Below are 21962 nucleotides of genomic sequence, written 5' to 3' on the forward strand. Positions count from 1 at the left end.
CAATAAAGAAGAATCCACATTTTATTTTTGTAGAAAGCACAAAACAACCTACCTGATGTGCTGCTTTCCCCCGCCGTTTCCAGATGTCCCGTTAAGCTTCCATTTCCTGAAACCTCTGGCGGGTGGTGTGGGGGGTCTGGGGTTAAGAAACAAAAAAAAAAAAAAAAAAAAAAAAAACGAAACACGACCACCGTGACCAAAATTCAAAGCAGCACAGAAGTCCGTTTTGTTTTGCTCAAGGAAAATTTTTATAACAACACTATTAATAAAACATTCTGCCAGCCTCTGCGCGAGGTAGAAACAGCTTTGGAAAACATTGTGTCGATTTCAGAAGTGGAAAAAAAAGTCGCACAAATGTACATTCATGGGAAAATATAAATTGCACCCAAGTAACCAGAGATGAGAACATAACATAAGGTACATAAAACTGCACCAGATCCCTGTGCCCTCGCACCCCTCCCCCCACATCCCAATGTGGGCAAAAAAAAAAAAAAGTGTCACAGTCACATCATCAAACAGACTCACACATAAAAGACCATCAAATCAAAATGAAAGTGGCCTGTTCTGGGGTACATCCACATGTCGCCCTCTCCCACACTTACACAGTTGGATGGAAAATCGACTAAACGGCACACGAGCGATCCTTGCACACATTGGTGATTTCAAGAACATGGGAAGGACTACTGACTGGCATTAATCTTGGGCACCATGGGCACCCGCTCACTTCTGGGGACTAAATGTTGCTGGAGTTGCAGCCTGTTCCTTCAAATTGTTTTCCACGATTGACCAAAACGTTTGTTTCAGCAAGTGACAAATTGGAAACACAACAGGCTGGTTTTCACATTTAGGAAAGATTATAAAACATTTTGGGAAAAAAAAAAAAAAAAACACGTCAAGGATGATGCAAATCATTCGCTTGTGGGCGAGTTCAAACAGCAGTCAACCTTCAGGAGGTGGCCGGGAACTCCCAACGGTTTTATACGGTAGGGAGGACAATTTAAAGAATGAGAACAGTGGCTAAGGTTACCTGATTGGTGTACAAGCATTGGGAGTCGACACAGAGATGCTAATAACACAAGTGGATATTAAGAAATAAGACGAAACACAACGGGAGTCATGGGGTCACTTCAGTTTTGTCAAGCAAAAACCCAAAACGTTTACAGTGTACAGACTCGGGCTTCACTAATCGATCTGGGATCTACGAATGTAATTTAGAAACTGCCTGACAAACAACGATAATTTGAGAAAAGCCTCTCATTTCTGCCAAAATCTAATCTGAAATCGAATAAACAGTGTATTCTGTATAAAAGTAACGACACGCAAGCATCATTTCGGCTCGTCAGCCGTCCTTCATTCAACTGAGCTGGAGAGTAAAGGAACAAACAAACAAACAAACAGAATTTCACCTTAAGAGTCGAGCACAAAAACAATGAAATATTGTCGCGTAACACCCAGGCCAGTGACCCTCGAGAAGAAAACGAAAAACAAAAAAACACAATTCAAAAGTTACCAGCAGATGAAAACCCCAAACACAAAACGGCAAAGGAAATCGAAGCTGATGAGGACCATCGGCACAACGACACAATTAGACTCGCGCCTGCCAGCTCGTCAGTTCAGAGATGAAACATACAAAGTGTGTGTGTGTGCGTGCGTGCGTGTGCGTGTGTGTAAGAGCGTGTGCGTGTATGTAAGAGCGCGTACGTGTGTGTATAAAAGAGCGCGTACGTGTGTGTTAAAGAGCGCGTACGTGTGTGTTAAAGAGCGCGTACGTGTGTGTTAAAGAGCGCGTACGTGTGTGTTAAAGAGCGCGTACGTGTGTATAAAAGAGCGCGTACGTGTGTATAAAAGAGCGCGTACGTGTGTGTTAAAGAGCGCGTACGTGTGTGTTAAAGAGCGCGTACGTGTGTGTTAAAGAGCGCGTACGTGTGTTAAAGAGCGCGTACGTGTGTGTTAAAGAGCGCGTACGTGTGTGTTAAAGAGCGTGTACGTGTGTGTTAAAGAGCGCGTAAGTGTGTTAAAGAGCACGTGTGTTAAAGAGCACGTATGTGTGTTAAAGAGCACGTATGTGTGTATAAAAGAACGCGTATGTGTGTATAAAAGTACGCGTGTGTGTATAAAAACGCGTATGTGTGTATAAAAACGCGTATGTGTGTATAAAAACGCGTATGTGTGTATAAAAACGCGTATGTGTGTTGTATGTGTGTTAAAGAGCGCGTATGTGTGTTAAAGAGAGCGTATGTGTGTTAAAGAGCGCGTATGTGTGTTAAAGAGCGCGTATGTGTGTTGTATGTGTGTTAAAGAGCGGGTATGTATGTTAAAGAGCGCGTATGTGTGTGTTAAAGAGCGCGTATGTGTGTGTTAAAGAGCGCGTACGTGTGTGTTAAAGAGCGCGTACGTGTGTGTTAAAGAGCGCGTACGTGTGTGTTAAAGAGCGAGTACGTGTGTGTTAAAGAGCGCGTATGTGTGTGTTAAAGAGCGCGTACGTGTGTGTTAAAGAGCGAGTATGTGTGTTGAAGAGAGCGTATGTGTGTTAAAGAGTGCGTATGTGCGCTCCAGTCACTACAACCCAGTAAGGAAACAGCAGGTTCATAAATTGGCTAAAAGGAACGAGCACTAAAACGGGAGGCAGACGCAGCCCACCTAAACATACACAGCAGTCGCCAGCAAAAAATGAACTCTTGCAGTGTGAATGTCCAAATTAACACTTCAGTGTTAGCTCAACACAGTCTTACTGTTTGTGTGTATATGAAAATGCAAATTAAGAAGAGTTAACTACGCAGATTTGAAATTTTCTCATTCTTTAAATTAATTTAAACTTTTCAATACCATAAAAAAAAATTTAGCGCCGAAACCCGTAAACATCTCACCCGTCCATCGTGTGAAACCCACTTTGAGGTTGGAGGGAACTGTAGACCCTCACTGGAGACACACGTGTGTAAAACAAAAAAACTAATAATTTTGGGTGCCCACTGACCTTTCTGCCTGTTTTTTCCCCATGAAGTCACAAACCAAACCAGCAAGAACAGACACCAAGTATGGGATGCCAGTCAAACAGCGGGCACAGTTTCTTACACAGCGGTGCACCAGTCTACGGTGCCAAGAAACGTTACCACGCACATCTTCAGCGGTGGTGAGAGGAAACCACAACATTTGGAGAAAACCCACATGGCGGTGGTGCAGACGTCGTATCAGAGGTGCTCACCACGCCACCCTGCGAGGTGCACATGCAGGTGGAAATGCGTGCGAGCTGTTGCTTCGTAAACAAGCTATTTATTAAATACCTGAAATATACGGAGACTACTTGAGAGTTTATCTGCAGCCGAACCTTGCAATGATTTTTAAAACAAAAATGTCAAGCTTTTCGTTTCCTGTATGTGGACATTTGAGGTCAAAGGCCCAGTAAATTGATGCCTTATAAAGCGCCTTGTAATGGCGTTCTGAAACTCCTTATAATGAAGGATGACTAAATGTACAAAACAGCAGCTTTGGACACTTGAATGTCAATATACTGTACACACACACACACACACACACACACACACAGAGAGAGCACTGCGTTTTATAAAGACTCATTTATATTCTGAAGGGTTTAATGTATCATTTTAAACAGGCCGAGGTTTGTGCTGCCAGTTTTCTCTACTTCAGATGGTCTTACTAATTAAATGAGAGAGACACACACACACACATCTGGACATAAACCACTCAGAAATAAAGTGGGAAGTGTATGTAGTCAAGACGTCACTTCTGTGCAAAATAAAAGTAAACCCTAACCTCCCAATTATTTCTTATTCACACTCAGGTCCTAAGACACAGTGTTCAATATGGAAGTTACAGAATATTTTCAAACTGCATGCATGTATCACAGATGGAACCTGCCGATCATCAACAACATGGCCGAGGGCCTCAGAGAACAGAAAAGCTGAGACCACCACAATAACAAACACGGCGACGAGGTCTGCTCTCTTTCCGCTGCCTTTTCAACAGACCCGGATGAAGTTTTAATGTTTCTTTCTTTTCTTTCCAGGATTACAATGGAAAATGGACACCGGGAAGGACCAAAGCAGCCAGTCGAGCCGTGACAAGTCTTTTTAGTGAGTGTTATGACTACTCAGTCCATCATCAGCCTGCACCGCCCTGACAGCTAGCGAGTTCAAGCAGATCCGACTTTGTAACGCGGTCACTTCGGTGCAATTGTCGTCTTCACGATAAGTAATAACTAAAGTGGTGGCAAAGCCCTCAAGCTTTTTATTATATACCAGCGAGACTGAGATCTTACAGTATAAGAACAGTTCCCCGGCCGCAGCGGTCAAGTCACCAGTCATTGGCTACAGCGGAAATCCAGAAACCTAAAGGCTTCCAAATGATGCGTCTTCAAAAGGGAAGCCTGCGGCACACCACTTTAACACCGGAGAGCACTAAACAGGAAAGGATCAGCTGAACTCCTCTATGAGCGGCAGCAGGGACAGTTCTAGGAGTACGTGAGCCGAGGGGCCGGCTGGAGCCTCCCTAACCCCTAGAACACAGATGAAGGCACCCCCATAAAAAGGCCCGGTCTGGCTGTTTAGCACACATTACACATACAGTGAATGCGTCTATAATGTGTCTATCTGTTCTATAGGGTGTGTTCGATACACGCAGATTTATACACTCACATTACAGACCAAGAGAAATTCAAATAGCAATACTCATTATTAGAAAAAATGCAAAAAAAGTATACGCAGACATTGGGGGTCAAAAAAAATCAATCAAATATAATCAGCAAAAAGAAAACGCGATATACGCTATGCACTCCAGTGCACTAGAGGATGCTGGGAAACTCAACAATTCCAGTCAGTGTCCTCCCCTCTCTCTGTGCTTAAGCCCCGGACAGCAGGCTTTGAAATGGCATACCACTAAAAACAAAATATAACATTAAAACAAAAAAGACAAATGGGGGTTAGCCTAGGAGTTCCAGTGCCAAAGACGCACGATCCTTAAAGGAGGACGCCCCAGGATGGCCATTTCTCACATACAATCACAGCATCCCAAATGAGGAGATTAGGGGGAATATTATGGGACTTGTTTTTTTTTTTTTTTTTTAATAGACAAACATCCAAAACAAAAATAAATAAAAATAAAAACACACATACTTACATGAAGAAAACATTCCAAATTATACATTATATATATATATAAATCTCTATGTATATATAGCTATGTCATACCCATACAACTTTCATACACTCTCTTATATTACTTTAAACAATTAAGGTATTTCTTGGTGTAAAAGCATTCACAATTCACACGCCAAGTACCAAAACGTTGGTAAAAAATTCAATGAACAACTGAAAGACTACGCAATGAAATGACGCATCTGAAATGTCACCGTCGTCTGCCATTCGGCCCTGCCCTGCCGGTACAGATTTGGTCGGAGCTGAATCGTGTTGTTGTGTCCCTCAGAAATTCCAAAGTTGGCCCTCGGTAAGCTGTGTTGCCGTTTCCTGTGAGGGTCCGGTGTGGGGCTTCTGGCTTCTCGACAGCAAAAGGGTACACCCACCGAGATGATCGACAGCCTCCTCTGTAGACCTCAGTGGCGATTCGAGAAACCGAAGCAGGCGTGAATTCTCTTCATCGGTAGGTTTTCATTTTGTTGACCGTCCCGATTTATTTCAATTAACTAGCTTGATTTGCCTGGTCTTCTCGAAAAGAAATCGTGCCGATCATGATTCCTGAATTTGAGTTAAGGCTGAGCAAGTCAGCACCAAACAAAAAAAATGTAAAAAAAAATAAACTGAATGAACCCATGTGAGACCACAGCCATCCACACGTGGGCTACTACACGGGTTGGGGGGGGTGCAATCGCATCTGCTGATGAAAAGAAAAGCAAGTGCCAGTCTCGGGCAGCATCTGGTCCCAGCAGGTACTCCGCCACTGCACTTCACAAGGATGACTCCACTTCTCTCGGGATGACGATTTCTACCTCATTTTCCGCTACCTGGATTTCCACCTCGGGCTGATTTTCTATAGTGAGGTGCTCGGGGGACTCACTGATCATCTCCAGGCAGGGCAGGGCAAGACCACCACTCCCTACTTTTTCAGTGCCCTTTTTCTCAGTTCCGTGTTTGTCTCCGCTGCCACAACAAAGTTTGGGGGCACACTGCGTCCTGCAGGAAAGTTCGCAGAGGGAGATGCGCGACTCCGAGTTCACGGTGGCAAACTCCGGCTGGATCGTTGTGGCATGGATGCCTTCATTGTGGAAGAAGTCCTTGATTCGTTTCGCCACATCCATGTACGAGGCAGGATCGTGGCATTTGATGTGAGCTGTAGCAATGATGCGGCTGCCCGCCAACTGCCAGATATGAAGTTCGTGAACAGCTAACACCCCATCCAAATTGCGCAACTTTTCATTCAGCCGATGCATGTCAATCTGCTTCGGGACAGTTTGTAACAGGATGAGGGCCGACTCCTTCAACAGAGGATAGGTCGTGTACAACAAAATGCACACCATAATAACACAAAGGGTGGGGTCCAAGTAGAGGACCCAGCAGGGCCCGGCGGAGGTCATAGTGCTGTTGTCTAGGCTCACCAGAGTGTGGTTGACGTGCTCATGGTCAGTGCAGTGGCTGTCCACACAAGGGTTGATGCAGGGCAAACCAGCCACGCAAGGAGACCACACAAAATTAAAAATGATTGCATTGACCACAACGATGACTGAACCCAAGGCATCCCCGAGGACATGGAGGAAGACCCCTCGCATATTGAGCTGGGAAGCCGACTCTTCACCAGGGTCGAGCTCATCGTAAGGCAGGCTGCCGTTGACCTGGATCTCCAAGCTGTTCTGCTGCAGCAGATCTGCAGGGTGACAAGAAGAGAGACGGAGAGAATTTAGAGTACTTGAAATGGCAGCTGACTGCACGTTAGATATGACGGACCTTTGGAAGGGGCTGACAAAACGCCATCCTTCATCACTGCATTGACTAACTTCTCTTTTCCTGGAGAAGCAGGCAAGTGTGACTGACAAACATCTAGTCGCACATCATAGACATCTGGCAAAGCTGCTGCGACTCCCTCCAGCACGCAACCCTCTGTGTCATCTCTGCCTCCAACCTCACATCCACCATTAAGTCACTAAATAGCGCAGCTTACACGTCACAAATAACATGGGTTCTGCTCGATTCGGTTAACTGCATGCTGGGCCATCACATCAAACCTCTCCACTGGTTTTTGAATGGCTGCTTACTCCGAGGTCACCCATCGTGCAGGGCTGTCAAACTATAGGAAAAAGGAATAAAGTCGGCAGCTGGACCCATCTCAAGCAAGCTGCTGCCAATAGGACAAGTTGGGTCCAGCTGCAGACCTCCGCTGGCCAGCCAATTGGATTGCAGGTTTTTGTCACAAGGTTTACTTGACTTGCGTCAGATAACCAACCCTAACTTTAACCTTAGTGTAGTGCAATCCACGTGGCTTAACAGCTGAACTACCGAATTGCAGAGCTGCAGGGGTCCCATCTTGCTTACTGACTTTTGCGATACCAAACAACCTCTATGCCCAATCATTATTCAGGAAGTGGATGTACCGGTGGTACTTGGGGTCCATATCAATGGCTGGTTTCATAAGACAGGGGAACTGGAGAAGAAAAGGCAGAGGCAGCTCAGCAGGCTCTTCCTCTAATGCTGGTAGTGACATCCTTCCCATCTTCCACAACTCTGCGGCGGCCAGTGTGCTGTGCTGGACTGGTAACATCACTCCACGAGAAGCCCACCGAATCGACAAGCTGATTAAAAGGGCAGGCTCAGTTATGGGGTGCACTCTGGACCCTCTGAAGGTAGAAGTGGAGGACAGAATGAGGAGAGCACTGCATGCCATTATGAACAATGCTGCAGTGTGACACACCAACACAGCGAACTTTCAGCCAATGAATAATTCAGCAGAAGTGTGTTAGGAAACGCGACTGGGCCTCCTTTATGCCAAAGAGCAACACACCAGTATGGCGCCTCACTGTGACTGGGACTGCCAAGTTCTACGTTCATCTTCCTTTCTCGTCATTCTGGTGTGTCTTCAGACCGTAGTGTGTGTGTAAAGACCTTCTCAAAAAAGCCAAATTTTCTCCTGGGGGCAAATAAAGCTCTACCCGTCAGTCTGTCTGTCTATCTATTCAAAGGTGAAATACGTGCCCCAAATCACCTCCACAGTGTGCTATCGCCATTTTCTGACATCAGTTGCTCTGTTTCTTTTGGCAATTCCTTCACTACAAAATAGAAATAAAATGAAGGCAAGGGGCACTCTGGTGCAAGCTCAGGTAGATCTATGGAAAAACGCAAGGGGCACTGCAAAGTCACATACAGCCGAGTCAGCACAGGGAGAGAGCAAAGTCCAAGACCCATCAGCAAATACAGTACTTTACATTACTGAGAAATGTTACACAACATATGAATGATGACACAACGCCCTGGGACTGCCTGGCACTCGAAGCTGCAACCGCCCGAAAGTTCATCCCATCTTCAGCTCTGCCTTCGTTCAGCTTTTCAACTTGAACCTTCTGCAATATGGAAGCACAAATTCAAGAAATAAAGAGAGGTGCAGTGAAACTGAGCCTGTCACACAACGGGCACAGGGCACACGGCCAGGTTAAAGGTCATATTAGGGGGCAGCCTTTTTAGTGCTTGGATTTTTTCTCCTTTCCTCAGTTATTACTGTTCTGCTCACCATGCTGATATTAAAGGCGCTTTATAACTTAAAGAATGATCTGGAGGGCCAGCTGGATTACAGGACGGACCCTGTAAGTGGAAAAGTGGACGATGGCAAAATCACAAGTGCTGCCCATTCTCTCCATGATGCACTGTCGTGAAGCGACCGGCCTAACTGTCCATACTGTGCCGAGAGGCGTCTTCAGGCTCTACGATGCCATGCCCCTTCATGCCCGTCTTCACCCTTGTCAGTTATTACACACACATTCAATATCGGGACAACACACGTTAAATGCACAAAGATTAGGAGCTGGGAAGCAGACCGAGGGGTCAACTCAAAAAAAGGAAATGTCCAAAAATAATGTCCCCCTTGGTCAGGAGTTTCTGCGTTTGGGAGTCTAATTGGCTAAATGATGGCATTCAAAAGTGACAAAGCAAGCGGCACAGAGAGATTAGAGAGGATGGAGCCAAAGCGAGGAGTCACCGCTTAGTCCTCAGAGTGTAAACAGATAAGCCACCTGAGGCCCACTTAGAGATCAGGCTCTCCTTGCCTGCGTGCGCAGAGTCAGGTCCTTGGGGTGTGTGTGTGTGTGTGTGTGTGTAGGGCGGTGTTCTAGGATTATTGTTCTCTTTTTAACCTTTTGTTTAACCTTTCAGATAACTTGTGATAGTGAATGGAATTGAAACTTCACAACAAAAATATCCTCCTGAGCGGGAGAAAAATTAAGGAAATCCTCTGACAGGGAGTCTTGGGGGATAAAATAATTAAGAATAGACAGGGGTGGGCTTCAGATATGCCAAGGAACCTCCCAAATCGCTTACCAACATGGTGGACAATGGTGGCATACACCTGGGGGTCCAGCTGAACAGCACACAGACAGGCCTGATGGGGATATTCAGGTCCCTTAACGTGGGCGCGTTGTGGCCAACGTGCAGTCTGACACTGTGGTGGGCTGGGAGAGGAACACAAGATGCCTGAATAAACTGATCAGCAAAGACAGTGGTCCTGGACTCACCAGGTACAATGGTGGAGGAGAGGATGACGACAAAATCAGAGGCCATCATAAGTCGGGGGCACATCTCCATTAAGAAAAGTACGTTTACTCTCCTGGAGGCCGTAAAGTAAATTAACGGCCATCCGCATTTTCCATCTCAAACCTGAGCCCACCGAGGATTCGAGGTATGAACTTTGACCTGCTAGGCCACCCGATCACACCATTTCCAAATATGTATATAATACTTAAGTGCATTAACATTGTAACAGGCACTCCAGTGGGCATTTCTAAAAAATGAGCAGAATGAGGACCCCACATGCAGGATAAGAGAAGTGCAAAGTGCCACACGTGGGAAAGGGAACATCCATTAGAACTACAAAGGTATAATAAGGTGAAATATTTTTGTACTTAAGCAAGCATCTGTGATATGGAGGTTGGGTGAACTAATAATGTTTGATAAAAAAGATTTTTGACAGATGACTCGTCTGTCCCTTAATTTGCATCTTTATAAACCTGCAGCTGGTTTGGTACAACTGGACGGTAGTGCGAGAATAAAGCCCCTCGACTGGACTGGACTTGCTTTGCACCGAGTGCTGCTGCTCCTTGTGACCCTAAACTGGGCCGACCGAATGTACCCCTCGGCACAATGCAGGATCAAACGTGTTTGAATAGAACGCCCGCTCACTTGATGGCTTAACCACTTTCTCACTAGCTGTCGTGAGATCGCCGGAGCAGGTGCGTGCGTGCGTGACATTATCACCGATCCCAGCAGGCCAGCATTCACAACCTCGAATCTTCGGGGGTTCAGGCTGAAGATGGGAAAGGGTGTTAGACAGTGAAGGACTTCTCAGCACGTGAAGGACTAAGCATATCCTCTTTATGGAGAGGCATTCCTGAAGCCTTTCCAGCATACGCAGCTCAGCGGACTCACCGACAGCGATCCATCCGCAAATACAAGCGGATATCATGCAGAGAATGACGGCACGAGGCAGGAACGACAGCTCTGCCAGGCCGCATCTCGACTGAACGCGCTCGATTAAAACTAACTGCATGTCTAGCACTTCCGTTCAGCTTGTGTACCTCGAATGTAAGCTGCGCGTGTGCTTAACCTCTCCTGCAACGAGACCAGAAGGACGCGTGTGCACTAGCAGCAGGTAACATCTCTGTGAAATAAACACACTGAATTTTAGGAAACTGCAATATTTTTGCTAAATAATCAGAGTGGTGAGACATAAGCTCCCGTAGATGCGTTGGGAATAAAGTGGAGACCAACCGAGCCCTTCATAAGTGGCGCTCGCACACTCAGACACTGGACCAAATAGAGCAATCTACTAGGGGTCACTAAGGTCTGTGCGCTCAATCCCTCAGAGCAATCCGATTGGTCAGTTAGGCTTTGGTGAGATGAAGACAGAGGATGAGCGAGACGCACGAGGAAGTAAAGGCATAGGAGGCACACTGAGAGTCGCCTTCAAAGACGGGAAGGATAAAACTGGACAGGAGGCGAGCCAGGAGCTTCGAAAACAATGGCAGAGTCTAAGAAGCAGGCTTTAGGGGAAGGCACTCGAGAGATGGGGTGCCAGTGAAGAGAGGTGGGCATGCGTGCTTCCAGAGGAAAGGCCCCTAAGGTGCACACAGGGCAAGAGACAGAATAATTTCAAAATATTTGCTATTACTGGTCTTCAACAAGTACCATGGTTACTTCTTCACTGTGATTTATTCTCTGCTGCTTTTAAATATCATAAAACTTTATGGGCTTCCAATGAGAGGAAGGACGCAGAAATGGAAAGCCCCCCGCATAGTTGGCCCTTGCATCTCACCTACAGAGAATTAATGAGATGCGTTAATAGGCTTAACGGGCACGCTTAAGCTAAACCCACAAAGCACGGCGGCTCCCTGAACCGCACTTAACATTCTTCTTAAAGATTACAGTCCCCTTAAAAAGGCAAAAAATCAAAAGATCGACTCTCGTAATCCACCTTGAAAAGTTGACTTCTTTTTCCTAGAAAGGAGGGCACTGCAAGGAGACGCGTTCTGCGAGAACAAGACAGGCGATGGCAAATTCCAGAGGGAGAAAAGGCGGTAAGGAAACATTCAGCGTGGTGGTGCAGAGCACGCGACCCGCAGCCCTCAGGTGTAAAGGAGCAACGACACGCGCATTAAAAGTAACAAAAGGGGCGCAATCAGGTGAACAAAGCAGCCCAGGAGGAGCCCATTAGCTTCACGCCCATCGCCTTTTCATCACAGCTGCCTCCGCCCTCGGCGCCCGGGCACATATGATGGTGACAGAATGGCCTTTTACCTCAAACGTGAGAAACACAAACGGCAAGGATGCCAATTCTAGGTTGGCCATTTTGTTTTTTTGGGTAATGCAAGGTGGGCACGGGAAGAGAAATGCAGCTGATATGTGGTGGACTGATTTCGATGTGGTGGTCTCACCAACCTGCGGTCACGGAGGCAGAACTGGGAGTGGGAGACAGGATCCTCGGCCGGTGGGTTCATCGGCTCGGGGGGTTAACATAAAAAAAAAAATCAGCCAGCCAGAGAATCCGCACCAGTGGTCTTACTGAGACATCCAGTGGACTCGCTTTATATGAATACAGAAAGAAATGGCTTGTAAGTTACTTTGGATTAACTGAAGAGAATCCACAAATTGTGTTACATCCCTGGATTTCATCATCTACAGGTCTGGAAATGGCACACTGGGTGCACAGCCTCTCGTGTGTTCACATTTAACGGACCACCTTCAGTCAGTCAGACGCAAAGCCCCCCCGTAGGTATGTACAGGGGATTCAGGAAGCCTGGAAACCCCTCCACTGTTTTCACAATTTCTTAGGCTGCAGCCTTGTGCTAAAATCATTTAAATTCTGAAATAGAGCAGATTCCAAAAGTCCGCAGTATCGATGCACATTTTTGTAAAAGTATTACATCATTCTCCTCCGTTTCAGCGTCACCATTCTACTTTGGGTTTGTTTCTTTTCATTTTTAATAATTACTCATTACTCACAGTGGAAGTGCACCGTCAGGCGGGCAGGCAAAGTCAGAGGAATTTAAAGGGGGCACCACGGGGTTGGGGATTCAGACGATTTCAGAGGGACACACACACACACATGAAGACCCCTGAGCTCTACGCTCACCACACATTCGCTCTTAGGTGGTGAAGGGGTGAGAGAGAGATTGGCAATTACAGACAGGGGACGAAGGATGCCCAGGGATCTTCAATGCCCACAGAGAGTCAGGACCTCGGCTTTACATCTCATTTGAAGGACGGCACCCTTTGTACCGTAAAGTGCCCCCCTCACTGCACTGGGGCCACACTTAGACCACAGGGTCAACGCCCCCTGCTGGCCTCACCAGCACCTCTTCCAGGAGCAACCCAAGTTTCTCCTAGGTGGTCTGGCTGGGCTTCAGTGGACGACCTCTTCTGAGGTGCAGCTGGTATGGCTGCTGCTATTGGGCCGTGTGGCTCTTTGTCGACCGACTGTTTATTAAGTTGGTTCTCGGAGATTTAAGAACATTCGGAATATGTCAACAAAACAGGAATCTGTAACGTCTAGTAGGCTACCTAGCAGAATACAAGAGATCGAGAAATCCTCAAGCGAGCCTGCAGTTTTGTACGCAGCACTAACATTGGGAACACGCTGGCATTTCACACATCAGTTATCTTCTTCCGTAGATATTCCCATTTTAATATGGGACTGCATCACTTATCTATTCATGGTAACTTTTGGAATCTTTTTTACAGATCTAAATAAAAAGTTCTTCATGTCGGAAGGCTGCTACTGTGCCAACGTGCTACCCAGGTTAAGAGAAAGAGTGTTTTGTTATTAATGAGTGGGGTCCTGTCCTGGGTTGGTGCCCACTCTCCATGGCTCTGAATGTGAAGAAGCACGTGTAAATAATGGGGCAGACGCTTTAATAACTGTAGCAGGCACAAGGTGGGCATTACTCGATACTAAATGACTTGCTGACAGCATCCATGGGTAGTAAAGGACATTGAGATTTGCTTCTTCTTTTGTATGTTAATGGCAGCCCATCGGTTAGGAGCTGTTAGGGATCAGCCTGCCACCAATACTTAGATATCAAAAAGTAAAGGCGACTTAAAAACAACGCAGTAACCACCCAACGGATAGACGCAGACGCAATGCAGCGTGTTCACAATGGCTTATGGGTAATCCCAACACGCACAGCACAACGCTCTGCTGTTTGTCTAATTGAAGCCATGGTCAAATGAACATGGCCGCTCTGCTGTGGGATTGCTGAACGACACACCATTTCTTTGGGCAGTGGGAGTGAAACCTGCTGAAATACCCCCAAGACCAGTAAGCTGTTTGGGTGCCCATACTGCACAAACTTCAAAGTACCCCCAAGTCCTCACTGCACTACGGTGTGTGTGTGTGTGTGCGGATCCACAGCGGATATCCAAATGTCCAGCAACAGCAGACAACCATGAAGTCATTGGCCATGTTGGTGTGGGCTTGTGCTTGCCATGCTGATGGTCAACCAGATCGAGCTCGGCCCCTTACACTGCTGTAAACCTTTCTACCCATTCAGAAAGTTTTTGCCAAGTCCTGCACTTCTCTACTGAGCCAACATTCTTCAGTGAATTCCAGCAGACTTCACTCCCTCTGCCCAAAGACATCTCACTACGACACAATCCCACAGCGGAGCGTCCATGTTCATCTGACCTCAGCGTGCTGCGCTGTGCTGTGCGTGTTCACATTACCCATAAGCCACTGGGAATGTCCTGTACTGCGTCGTGTCACTCGCCCTCATTTTCAAATTGCGTTTACTTTTTCATGTACCCTTCGTATATAAAAAAAATCGCTAGAATGATAAAAAAATATTTCCTCGGTGACCATTTCTTATGCAGCGAGCGCAAGAACGTAGGGCTGAAGGATAAAAACTCATCTGGGTCATCAAAACTGTGTACTGGTTATTTCCACTACTACAATCAAGCACAATATTCCGGAGGAGTCCCGGCATGGTGGCACAGTGGGCAGTGGTGCCCACTCGGGTTTTCCTCTCTATTTTTTCTTATCGTATGCCCAACGACGTGCTGCTTAAGTCCGCTGGCTTGTGTGGATGTCATTCTGAGGGTGTGTAGGTGTGGGCCCCATCACAGACTGCTGCCCTGCCCTGCCCTCTTTTGCCAAGGATAACAAAGCCTGCCAACCTGAATCGAATGAAGTGGGTAATAATAAATAAATACTGATAATGCATTTTATTTATATAGTGCCTATCCCGTGCTCAAAGAGCTTCAAACCCATGGGTCATGGTGGCACTGTGAGTGGGCCGCAGCTGAAAACCATAACGCCCCGACAATCACGGCTGATCCTGGATGGTGTCCCCAGCCCCTGCCCCATTCACCAAGGTGGAAAAGCATTGACAATGGTGCCCAACTCATCTAACGCCCTGGTGATCACGTGGGGCCCATCCCAGGCTTTGACGATTGTACTTGAATCGCCAAGAGGGACCACCCTTCACTCTAAATTCACAGAGGGGGAGCCCCGAACCCACTACCAGAATCCTGGAGACATCTTGTCTCTGCTGTGCATGACACGGGTATTGAGGGTGTATTTAGAGTGTATACTGTGTGTGCAGACCTAGAAATACCTGGGAGTGCAGCTGGATGAAAAATTGGACTGGACTGCCAATACTGATGTTCTGTGTAAGAGAGGACAGAGCCGACTATACTTCATTAGAAGGCTGGCATCCTTCAACATCTGCAATAAGATGCTACAGATGTTCTATCAGATGGTTGTGGTGAGCGCCCTCTTCTACGCGGTGGTGTACTGGGGTGGCAGCATAAAGAAGAGGGACGCCTCATGCCTGAACAAACTGGTGAGGAAGGCAGGCTCTATTGTTGGCACGGAGCTGGACAGTTTAACATCTGTGGCAGAGTGACGGGCGCTGAGCAGACTCCTGTCAATCATGGAGAATCCACTGCATCCACTGAACAGAATCATCTCCAGACAGAGGAGCAGCTTCAGCGACAGACTGCTGTCACCATCCTGCTCCACTGACAGACTGAGGAGATCGCTCCTCCATCACACTATGCGACTCTTCAATTCCACCCGGGGGGTAAACGTTAACATTATACAAAGTTATTGTCTGTCTGTATACCTGCATTGTTATCACTCTTTAATTTAATATTGTTATTATCAGTATGCTGCTGCTGGAGTATGGGAATTTCCCCTTGGGATTAATAAAGTATCTATCTATCTAAAGAAGAAGCCAGTTGAGAGCCTGTAAGATGTTTCATTTCTCACACTACACACTCTCATGTCCTTCTCCTCTTATACAGTCGTCCATCTGGACCTTCCCCTTCCTTTTCTGTCCTTCTTTCGATCCATCCAATCATGCAACTGAGCAACGTTTAAACAAAATAAGACCCTCAAAGGTGCAAAAATCAATTTGGGGTTGCGGTGGGACTGGAGCCAACAGCAGCGGTGCAAGGCATGAAACAGCCGTGGATACGGCGCCACTGCGTGAGCCACTCGGACACGTGTGTACTTGGGATGGGGGGGGTTCGAGTTATCATTTAACAATATCTGCACATCTCAGAAAATGAAGGTGGAAAACTCCATTGGGAGAACATGCAGACTCAAAGCAGGTCTCTAACGACTATGTAACAATTATGAAAAGCGAACTGTGCACTGCATTTTAAGAATGAATATATTAATTTGTACAAATACTCGACCGTTACAACTTACGATATAGAACGACATTTTAGAAAAGCTCTTAAAAAAGTGGCACCTAAAATTGGGGCCGCCAGGCGCTCTGAACGCGGCCTTTAACTTCATAGCCCATTCAAAAATTGAATTGTGATTGGTGTCCCCTGCTCTGCGCGACCCTCCACTAAAAGGAGTTTAATGAATTCCAACATTTGCCGTCCGGACGATTACACAAAAGACCATCAGGGCAGGCAAGGGTGGGGGGTGGGCATCCCGACGGCTTAAAGGGCTGACAGCAGCAGTGCCATGTTGTTCACACTAAAAAGTAGAGCACAGGCGACACTCCCAAGCCTCGAGTATACCTACCGTTCCGCTCGGGTCCCTCCGCTGTGACACCATTCGGGCTTCCGCAGCCCACCAGATTGTTCGTCTCTTCTGTACCCCCCGGTGGCCTCTCGCACTTGCTCTTCTTACCCTTCTTGCCCCCGTGAGCGGACCCCCCTCCGTGGGAGTGTCCGTGCCCCCCTGCGTGGGAGTGTCCGTGGAACATGCAGAGGCCAAAAAGGTTGATGACGAGCCCGGCGGCTCCCACGCCAATCACCACCAGCGGTTTCTCGATTTCGTGCGGCTCCGTGAAGCGCTCGATGGCCTCCAGGATGATGGTGAAGCACAGGGCGGTCAGGAAGACGGCGTTCACCAGCGCGCCCATCACTTCGGCGCGGATCCAGCCGAACGTGTTCTTACTGGTGGACTGGGTCTTCTCGGCGAAGCGCACCGCCACCAGCGCCACCACCAGCGCGATGACATCCGACAGCATGTGGAAGGAGTCGGACAGCATGGCCAGCGAGGCCGTAAGCCGGCTGACAACCACCTCGACCACGAAGAAGCCAAACGTCAGGCTCAGCATGCAGAGCAGCCGCATACGGTTGGGCTCGCAAACCATGGCTCGCTCTCGATCTTTCCCTCCCTTCTCGCTTGCACGTACACAGGTTGTGTCGACGGTGGGCTCGCTTGCAGGGGGCTCCCTTACTCACAGAAAAGGCAATCGGTCGTTCCCTACCAAGCGAGACCCGCTCCAAAGTGCTGTGGCCAACTGAGATTTCCTTTTTTTGTTTCCTGCCGCCCGTTTGTTCCTTGAAAGACGTCGAAGGCGCTGGTGCCGCTCTCCTTGTCAAATCCTCGAGACAATATCCGCTGCTTTCAGTCGCGCTCTCGCTCAAATCAATTCTCCGCATACAACGACAGAAGCGCCGCGGTTTGCCATCCACTTGTCGCTCACCATGTTACCGGCAAGGCGAGGAGAAGAGCACAAGACGAAATCCTCAACGGCCGAGCGCACCATTCGACTCGGCAGTTTGCAGACGGTTTCAAACTTTGCACCCGAAACCGGCAAAGTTTTCACACGGAACAAGCGAAACCCCGCCCACTGGCTTTCACGAGGGGAAGGGGGCGGGCGACTTCCCTTCCCCTCCCCTCCTCCTCCATCTCTGTGGCTCCAAATCACGTCAATCTGAGCCTCCCTTGGCGACGCTGGCGCCTGACCCCACCCCCTCAGCGTTCATTGGCGGCCTCACACCAAACTCCTGTTCCCCATTGACGCTTTGAAACGCCAGTTCGAGGTACCCGGAACCATGGTAACTAAGCACGCCCTTTCTTCTTTTTTTTTTTTTTTTTTTTTTTAGGAATCATCGTTTTTTATCTTGTTGGTTTTCCACACTGCCCCTGTCAGGATGTCACAACAAAAAGCGTCACCGTGACTCACCAAGGAACGCCGTGCTGAAAAATCAAAGAGAGGAGTGCAGTTCCCAGGAAACCGACACCGTCCGTCAGCCACAAGGAGTGACGCCCCCACTTCCATGAAATCCCCCACTCGTTTAGAAAGCGCAAATTCTGAGACAGAGGGCGGGGAGTGCAGGGGCTTGTGCAACAGCAATTAAATAGAAGGAAACAAAAAGAAAGGAAAAACTGAACTAAATGGACGCCTTTTTCATATGTGCAGTAAATATGTTTAAAACATGGAAAGCATTGAGGAGGCTGCAGCTTTTTTATGATCAAATGACAAACTCTTCAGCATAGCATCGCTCTAATAGCCTACGGGTGGGGGCGAGTCTGGGGGCTTCCATTCAGAAACCAGGCCCACAATAATGTAAGACTTTGGATTTTTGATCAATCATCAAAAATGTTCGGTTGACTGTCAATGAATGTACTCCAATCTCCAATGGGGACCCAAAAAGTTTCTGATTTTGAAAACAGGTGATGGCTTGCCCACCTAATTATTTCCAGCCCACCCCCCGCACCCCCCTTCGTCGCTTTGCAGCAGCTTCAGTCCAATTACGGGAGTCATCATGCTGTAGATTCTGAAACTTAGGAATCATCCATTTCCTAAATCTGCTTCATCACCCAGCAAGCTCAAGGCTCAGCAGGGCAGGAACAATCCCTGGATGGGACCCCAGCCACAAACAGACACCAGGGGACAATTTAACATCACCAGTCCGTCTAACCTGTGGGAGGAAACTGGAACACCCAGAAGGCAACCCACCCACTGGACACCATGAAGACTCCACACAGGAAAGACCCCGGATGTGAACCCAAGGGGGCAGTGTGACTGCTGCACCACCGTACTGCCCAGTTGGGAACCATTCAGGTTAAAGTGTTGGGTGCAAGGCAGGGCACGGCACCTCCAAACTGATGAGGTCTCCCACCAGCAGCTCCACACCCAAATGGTATGGGGGGGGGGGGCATCTGAAAGTGAGTGTCTATTGTGAAAAAGTCCCCAAGGTACACAAAGTGACAGTGTGGGTGGGCAGCTGAACATTATATCTGGGTGTGGAGCTTAGCCTGGTTAAACAGCCCCCCGGAGCCTGGCACATTCAGAAGGTCTCCAGACCCCTTCACTCCTCTCACATTTTGCTGTGTTGCAGCGTTGAGTTCAGATCCGTTCAGTTAATTTTTTTCCCCCTAAAGTGAGAAGACAACATGAAAAAAGGATTTTAGACATTTTTACAAATGTATTCAAATACAAAAAGGCGCGTCTACACGCGTATTCCGAGCCGTTACTCAGTACTTATTAGTTCATTCCAGTGTGGAGTCTCGTTGGGCTCGAGGCCTCAGGCTTTCCTGACATTCTTGTCCGCAGACCCCCTAAAGCTCTGTCCGGCTGGGTGGGAGACCGTCGGTGGGCGACTGTTTTCAGGTCTCTCCAGAGATGTTCGATTGGGTTCAAGTCCAGGCTCTGGCTGGAAGAGGTGTTGGTAAGGCCATCAGTGGGCGCTTGCCTTGTGGTCTGTGTGTGGACCCCAGTGCACCAGTGCAGTGTAAGACTTCGGATGAGATATAAAACCAAGGTCCTGACTCTCTGTGGTCATAGGAGGGCATCCTTCAAAAGAGTAGGGTGTACCCCAGCTGGCCACAGTGACCCCTTAGTCATCCCCCATCTCTTACTGGCTAACTACTTCTTGCCAATTCAGCACCTAAAAGCTACTAAGCGGCGGGTACACTGGCACAACAATGGCTGTCGTCTCCTTGCCCGGGTGGATGCTGCAGATTAGTGGTGGTTGAAGTGGCTCCTCACTCTCTATGTAAAGTGCTTTATAAATGTAATTTATTATTATTAACATTGTCATTTACTGTATGTGTATGCCTCTGATATCATTTATGAATCCCCGAGGGGAAATTGTATTGTCACATGACCTTTGGGGGGTCAGCCATCATACAGCACCCCTGGAGCAATTTTCAGGTTAAGGGTCTTGCTCAAGGCCCCAATGGAGTAGGATCCCTTCTACCAGTAACAGGATTTGAACCGGCAGCCTCCCAGACACCAGCGCACTTAGCCACGGAGCCGCCACTCTGATTATTTGTATTATTGTAGTATTTTTATTAGTGTTTTGTATTATTTGGTTGCTATGTGTGGCTGCCTGTTCTACCAAGTTGCTTGTATTTTGTGGGTGGTTCCCCAGGGGGTGGGGCCACCTGTCCACCCTCAGCCCTATAAAGGAGTCACACGGTTCCTGCTGCGCGCCATTGGTCAGTTCTCTCTGGTTATTGCTGCGCTTTGGTTGATTTTTCTGTTTGCCATTCAGTTGCCTGTTGGGTTAAGACTGAGATTTCGGTGCCCTTCGGAGCGTCTTGTACTGCGGAGCATTTGTTTTGTGAAATAACTCTCATTTTCTAAAGATTCTTCATTTGCCCTTTCTGTTATCCAAGTCAGAGGTTGACGGTGACCCTTCCTCTAGAGGGGCTCCTTGCTGACGTTTTGTGGGACTTTAACGTATGTTGGCCAGGTAGCCATTTGCAGGATTTGCTTGCTCCCGTGGCTGATCTGGAGACCTCATCTTGGGATTTTATTTCGTGGAATTCCCCAATTCAGGAATGTTACGTTGCAGCTTTGCGCTAAACATCGTTTACATTCGCTTTTTTTCCTCATTAAGTGACACTCAATACTCCAGAATGACAAAGCAAAAACAGGACTGTAGAAATGTTTTAAACGAAAAAAATTGAAATCTCATGCCGACACAAGTGCTCAGAGCCAATTAAAGGATGAGTTTGGCATTTTCTGAGTTGAAAGTTATTTATTCATATGATAAATACGCATTTGCCAGGCAAAACTGAGCTCGAGAGTTAAGCGTTTTCTATAAATTAAAAAAATACATATCTTGTCCACTCTGGCACACAGCTGTACGGGGTGGAGGGTGAAGGTGCAAACCCCCATACTGACCCGGGATGCTGGCATTGGGAGTGACTGTGCCACTTTATAATCCACATATGTAGTTAATACACAGCATCTGTGTATCCATTTTTAATTGGAGGGCTTACCCTAGAAGAGCCGCGAGTGTGTAACAGACTAATGACGGCGGTCCCCAGGTGGGCTGCACCTTCATCTTTCTGCCTCAGGTTTCAGCTCTTGGGTGCTGCGTTTTCATCACGTTACAATAAAACTGTTAAGTCAAAAAGACGAGGAGGAGGAGCCTCTGAATGCATCTGTTTAAACCACGCCCCCCCCCCATCCCCCCAGACAGCAGCGAGTGCCGGAGCTTCCAGGCGACTGAGGGGTCTGCCAGGCTCCGCTTCTTTTTCTCTTTTTCTCTTTTTTTTCTTTTCGGTTTTCCTGCTCCAGATGTGTCTTTTGTTCCTTCATTGATCACTCGGATCTCGGCAGTCAAACAGATCTCATCTGCTTTCTATTGTCTCGCACAAAGAGGCTAAGCTAAACATCTCCCCTCTTTCACGTGTTGCAGCTGGCATCCTCTTCATTATGCATCGGCCCAAATCGATGTTTGAGATGGCCCTCTGACCTCTAAGGAAGCCTTGACGCTCACTCAAAGACCCTCCTCGTCGTCACACAGTCCGCACTGCCGTCACACGCCGGAGACGACGAATCAAGGCCTCTTGTGACGGTAAGACCACCGCAGCAGAAATAAAGGCGTCTGCTGACTTGGCAGATGGACTGGGATGGCCTTTCATGCTTGGATTTTGAAATTTACAAATTGTGACTGAGCACTGATCTGCAAAAGGAGTTTTCACACCAAATGTGTTGGGTCCGCCGGTGACCTCTTTGTTGAATTTTTTTTCCTGAAAATTCGCAGTGCGGCCAACTTAAATGAACTTTGTTTTCACAGCACCCCATGATG

General features: G+C 47.6%; 1 protein-coding gene across 1 annotated transcript; it reads right to left on the minus strand.

Moving 5' to 3' along the window:
* Positions 1-212: 212 nt before the first annotated feature.
* Positions 213-17741, minus strand: slc30a1a (solute carrier family 30 member 1a). The gene is made up of 2 exons (XM_028820251.2): positions 16702-17741; positions 213-6831 (listed from the first exon to the last, which is right to left on the minus strand). Exons 1-2 carry the CDS (start codon positions 17276-17278, stop codon positions 5918-5920), a joined length of 1491 nt encoding a protein of 496 aa, XP_028676084.1. The 5' UTR covers positions 17279-17741; the 3' UTR covers positions 213-5917.
* Positions 17742-21962: the final 4221 nt, after the last annotated feature.

This window comes from Erpetoichthys calabaricus, chromosome 15 (assembly GCF_900747795.2).
Source record: "Erpetoichthys calabaricus chromosome 15, fErpCal1.3, whole genome shotgun sequence".
In the NCBI taxonomy this organism is placed as follows: domain Eukaryota; kingdom Metazoa; phylum Chordata; class Cladistia; order Polypteriformes; family Polypteridae; genus Erpetoichthys; species Erpetoichthys calabaricus.